The sequence below is a fragment of the Contarinia nasturtii genome, unplaced genomic scaffold (assembly GCF_009176525.2).
Source record: "Contarinia nasturtii isolate CC-2019 unplaced genomic scaffold, AAFC_CNas_1.1 Cnas_scaffold_5428, whole genome shotgun sequence".
NCBI lineage: Eukaryota > Metazoa > Arthropoda > Insecta > Diptera > Cecidomyiidae > Contarinia > Contarinia nasturtii.
In genome coordinates this window covers 1-4,211 of record NW_022202700.1, presented here as the reverse complement: position 1 = coordinate 4,211, position 4,211 = coordinate 1, and the positions used below count along the sequence as shown (strand labels likewise).

At 38.7% G+C, this 4,211-nt stretch overlaps 1 protein-coding gene across 1 annotated transcript; it reads left to right on the top strand.

Moving 5' to 3' along the window:
- Window positions 1-440: 440 nt before the first annotated feature.
- On the top strand, window positions 441-4,206 carry LOC116351419 (putative U5 small nuclear ribonucleoprotein 200 kDa helicase; the record flags this gene model as incomplete). The annotated part of the gene is made up of 3 exons (XM_031783517.1): window positions 441-3,317; window positions 3,380-3,706; window positions 3,822-4,206. Coding segments are annotated over exons 1-3 (3,516 nt in total), but the record flags the coding sequence as incomplete, so codon positions are not given.
- Between the last annotated feature and the right edge of the window lie 5 nt (window positions 4,207-4,211).

The window sequence follows — 4,211 nt, the reverse complement described above, 5'->3', positions numbered from 1 at the left end:
AATTGAATTTTTTTAATTTTTTGTGTTAAATAGCTCAGGAAAAAATACAAAAATATTTATTTTTGGGAGAAAATCAATTTTTAGAAAATGATAATATTTTATACATTTTTTCTCTACTTTAAAAGTAGTACTTTTCCAACCTAAAAATTAAATTACGAAAAATGATTTTTTGAAATTCAAATTGAATTAAAATTAAATTTAATTCTGATTGAATGAAAAAAATACAAAAATACATATTTTTGATGAAAAATCAATTTAATGAATTTTTGAAAATTTCTTTTCTTTTTTTAAACAACGATTTTTTAGATAATTTCAATTTTTTTCATTATTTATGTTAAATTTTTTCGAATTAAAAAAAAATATTTCTTCATATATTTAAAAGTTTTCAAAGAAGAAGAAATGTTAAAAAATGTTTTTCTAATATTTATTCCGCAGGTCATAATCAAAGGAACGCAAATTTACAATCCAGAAAAAGGTCGTTGGGTTGAATTAGGTGCATTGGACGTATTACAAATGTTAGGTCGTGCCGGTCGTCCACAGTACGATACAAAAGGTGAAGGTATATTAATAACCAATCATAGTGAACTGCAGTACTACTTGTCGCTATTGAATCAACAGCTTCCAATCGAAAGTCAGATGGTGTCAAAAATGCCGGACATGTTGAATGCTGAAATTGTATTGGGAACAGTACAAAATGTTCGTGATGCCGTAATCTGGTTGGGTTATACATACCTCTATGTTCGAATGCTGAAACAGCCAACCCTCTACGGAATATCATTCGATCGTCTAAAAGAAGATCCTCATTTGGAGCAGTTCCGTGCTGATTTAATCCACACGGCAGCTTTGCATTTGGATCGTAGTGGTTTGGTTAAATACGATCGTAAGAGTGGTCAGTTCCAAGTGACCGAGCTGGGTCGAATCGCTTCTCATTACTATTGTACACACGAAACGATTATGACATACAATCAATTGTTGAAGCCAACCCTAAGTGAAATTGAATTGTTCCGTGTGTTTTCATTGTCGGGTGAATTCCGCAATATCAATGTACGCGAGGAGGAAAAATTGGAATTACAAAAATTAATGGAGCGTGTACCGATCCCAATCAAAGAAAGTATCGAAGAGCCATCGGCTAAAGTGAATGTTTTACTTCAGGCATACATTTCGCAATTAAAACTGGAAGGTTTTGCATTGATGTCCGATATGGTGTATGTCACTCAGTCGGCGTGTCGATTGTTGCGTGCCATTTTCGAAATAGTATTGCACCGTGGCTGGGCTCAGTTGGCCGAAAAAACATTGACCCTTTGCAAAATGGTGGATCGTCGTATGTGGCAGTCAATGTCACCGTTACGTCAATTCCGTAAAATGCCCGAAGAGATTGTGAAAAAAATCGAAAAGAAAAATTTCCCATGGGATCGTTTGTACGATTTAGAACCGAATGAAATCGGTGAATTGGTTCGAGTGCCAAAACTCGGTAAAACAATTCATAAGTTTGTGCATCAATTCCCCAAATTGGAATTATCGACGCATATTCAACCGATTACTCGTGCAACATTGCGCGTTGAATTGACCATTACGCCCGATTTTCAATGGGACGAAAAGGTGCATGGAGAGTCGGAAGGATTTTGGATTTTAATTGAAGACGTTGATTCCGAAGTCATTTTGCATCATGAATTTTTCTTGTTGAAAGCAAAATACGCGGCCGATGAACATCTGGTGAAATTTTTCGTGCCCGTTTTTGAACCATTACCACCGCAATATTTCTTACGAATTGTATCCGATCGATGGATTTCGGCCGAAACACAATTGCCAATTTCATTCCGTCATTTGATTTTGCCTGAAAAGAATCTACCACCAACTGAATTACTCGATCTGCAACCACTTCCGATATCAGCATTACGGAATGCAAAATATGAAATTTTGTACAACAATAAACAGGTGGCTTTCCCACAATTCAATCCGATTCAAACACAAGTGTTTAATGCTGTCTACAACAGTGACGACAACGTATTCATCGGTGCACCAACAGGAAGTGGTAAAACAACAATTGCCGAATTTGCGGTATTGCATTTGTTTGCACAACAATCGGACGGTCGTTGTGTGTATTTGGTGTCAAAAGAAGCATTGGCCGATTTAGTGTTTGCCGATTGGCATGCAAAATTCAGTTCATTGCTTGGCGTCAAAGTGGTTAAGCTGACGGGTGAAACCGGCACCGATTTGAAACTCTTGGCCAAGGGTCAGATTATCATAACAACGGCCGATCGATGGGATATTCTATCGCGACGTTGGAAACAACGTAAGAACGTACAAAATGTGCATTTGTTTATTGTGGACGAATTGCAATTGATTGGCGGCGAAGAAGGACCCGTATTGGAAGTGGTTTGCTCTCGAATGCGGTATATTTCGTCACAAATTCACACATCCAGCGATCGTCAAATTCGAATTGTCGCCCTATCGTCATCATTATCCGATGCACGTGACGTGGCTCAGTGGTTGGGCTGCAACGCCAATTGTACATTCAATTTTCATCCAAGTGTACGACCGATTCCACTTGAATTGCACGTGCAAGGATTCAATATGACTCACAATGCATCGCGAATTTCATCGATGTCGAAACCAGTTTACAACGCCATCGTCAAATACAGTCCAATCAAACCGGTCATTGTATTTGTGTCATCGCGTAAACAAGCCCGTTTGACAGCCATCGATATATTAACATATGCCGCTGCTGAGGCGCAACCAAATCGATTTTTTCACGCTGAAGAGTCAGATATTCAACCGTTTTTGGAGAATATGACCGATAAAACGTTGAAAGAAACATTGTCACAGGGTGTGGCCTACATTCATGAAGGTCTTACAACGGCAGATCATCGAGTTGTTGAACAACTCTTCCAAACGGGAGCCATTCAAATTGCCGTTGTTACACGTGAACTGAGCTGGGGCATTAGTATTTCGGCCCACTTGACCGTTATCATGGACACACAATATTACAATGGCAAAAATCATTCGTACGAAGACTATCCAATAACTGATGTGCTACAAATGATTGGTCGTGCCAACCGACCATTAGACGATCATGATGCGAAATGCGTATTGATGTGTCAAACATCGAAAAAAGACTTTTTCAAGAAATTCTTAAGCGAAAGTCTACCGATTGAAAGCCATTTGGACCATCGACTACACGATCACTTTAATGCAGAAATCGTTACCAAGACCATTGAGAACAAACAAGACGCTGTCGATTATCTTACGTGGACATTCCTCTATCGACGTCTCACACAAAATCCAAATTATTACAATTTACAAGGGGTCACCCATAGGTAAAGTCATTCACTCGCTTTTATTTTTCGCTTTTTCAAATCTGATCGAATTCTCTTTACAGACACTTATCCGATCATTTGTCCGAGTTGGTGGAGAACACCCTCAACGATTTGGAGCAATCGAAGTGCATCAGCATCGAAGATGGCATGGATACTTTACCATTGAATTTGGGCATGATTGCTGCTTACTACTACATCAATTATACAACCATTGAATTGTTCAGCTTATCGTTGAATAGCAAAACGAAAATCAGAGGTTTGCTCGAAATCATTTCGTCGGCCGCTGAATATGAGGATGTTGTGGTACGACATCATGAAGAGAACATTTTACGAAGTTTGGCACAACGATTGCCAAATAAATTGACCGGACCAAATGGGTCATCGCCCAAGTAAGTAGAACTTGAACCTTTTTTCGCCCACAACGACTGTGTAAATGGGTTCAAAATACACCGTCAAAAGAAAAAAAATGATTTGTTAATTAAAAGAACAATTTTCATATTCCAGATACAATGATCCGCACATCAAAACCAATCTGTTGTTGCAAGCCCATTTATCACGTATACAACTAGGTCCCGAATTACAAGGTGACACTGAGCAAATCCTCAGTAAATCGATTCGTTTGATTCAAGCATGTGTGGATGTGTTAAGTTCAAATGGTTGGCTATCGCCGGCAGTCGCTGCCATGGAACTTGCACAAATGGTAACGCAAGCAATGTGGAGCAAAGATTCATATCTTAAGCAATTGCCACACTTCAATGCTGACATTATCAAGCGATGCAAAGAGACTGACATCGAAACTGTCTTTGATATCTTGGAATTGGAGGATGGTGATCGTATTCGTCTGTTAAATTTGGATGAAAGTCAAATGGCTGATGTTGCACGATTCTGTAACCG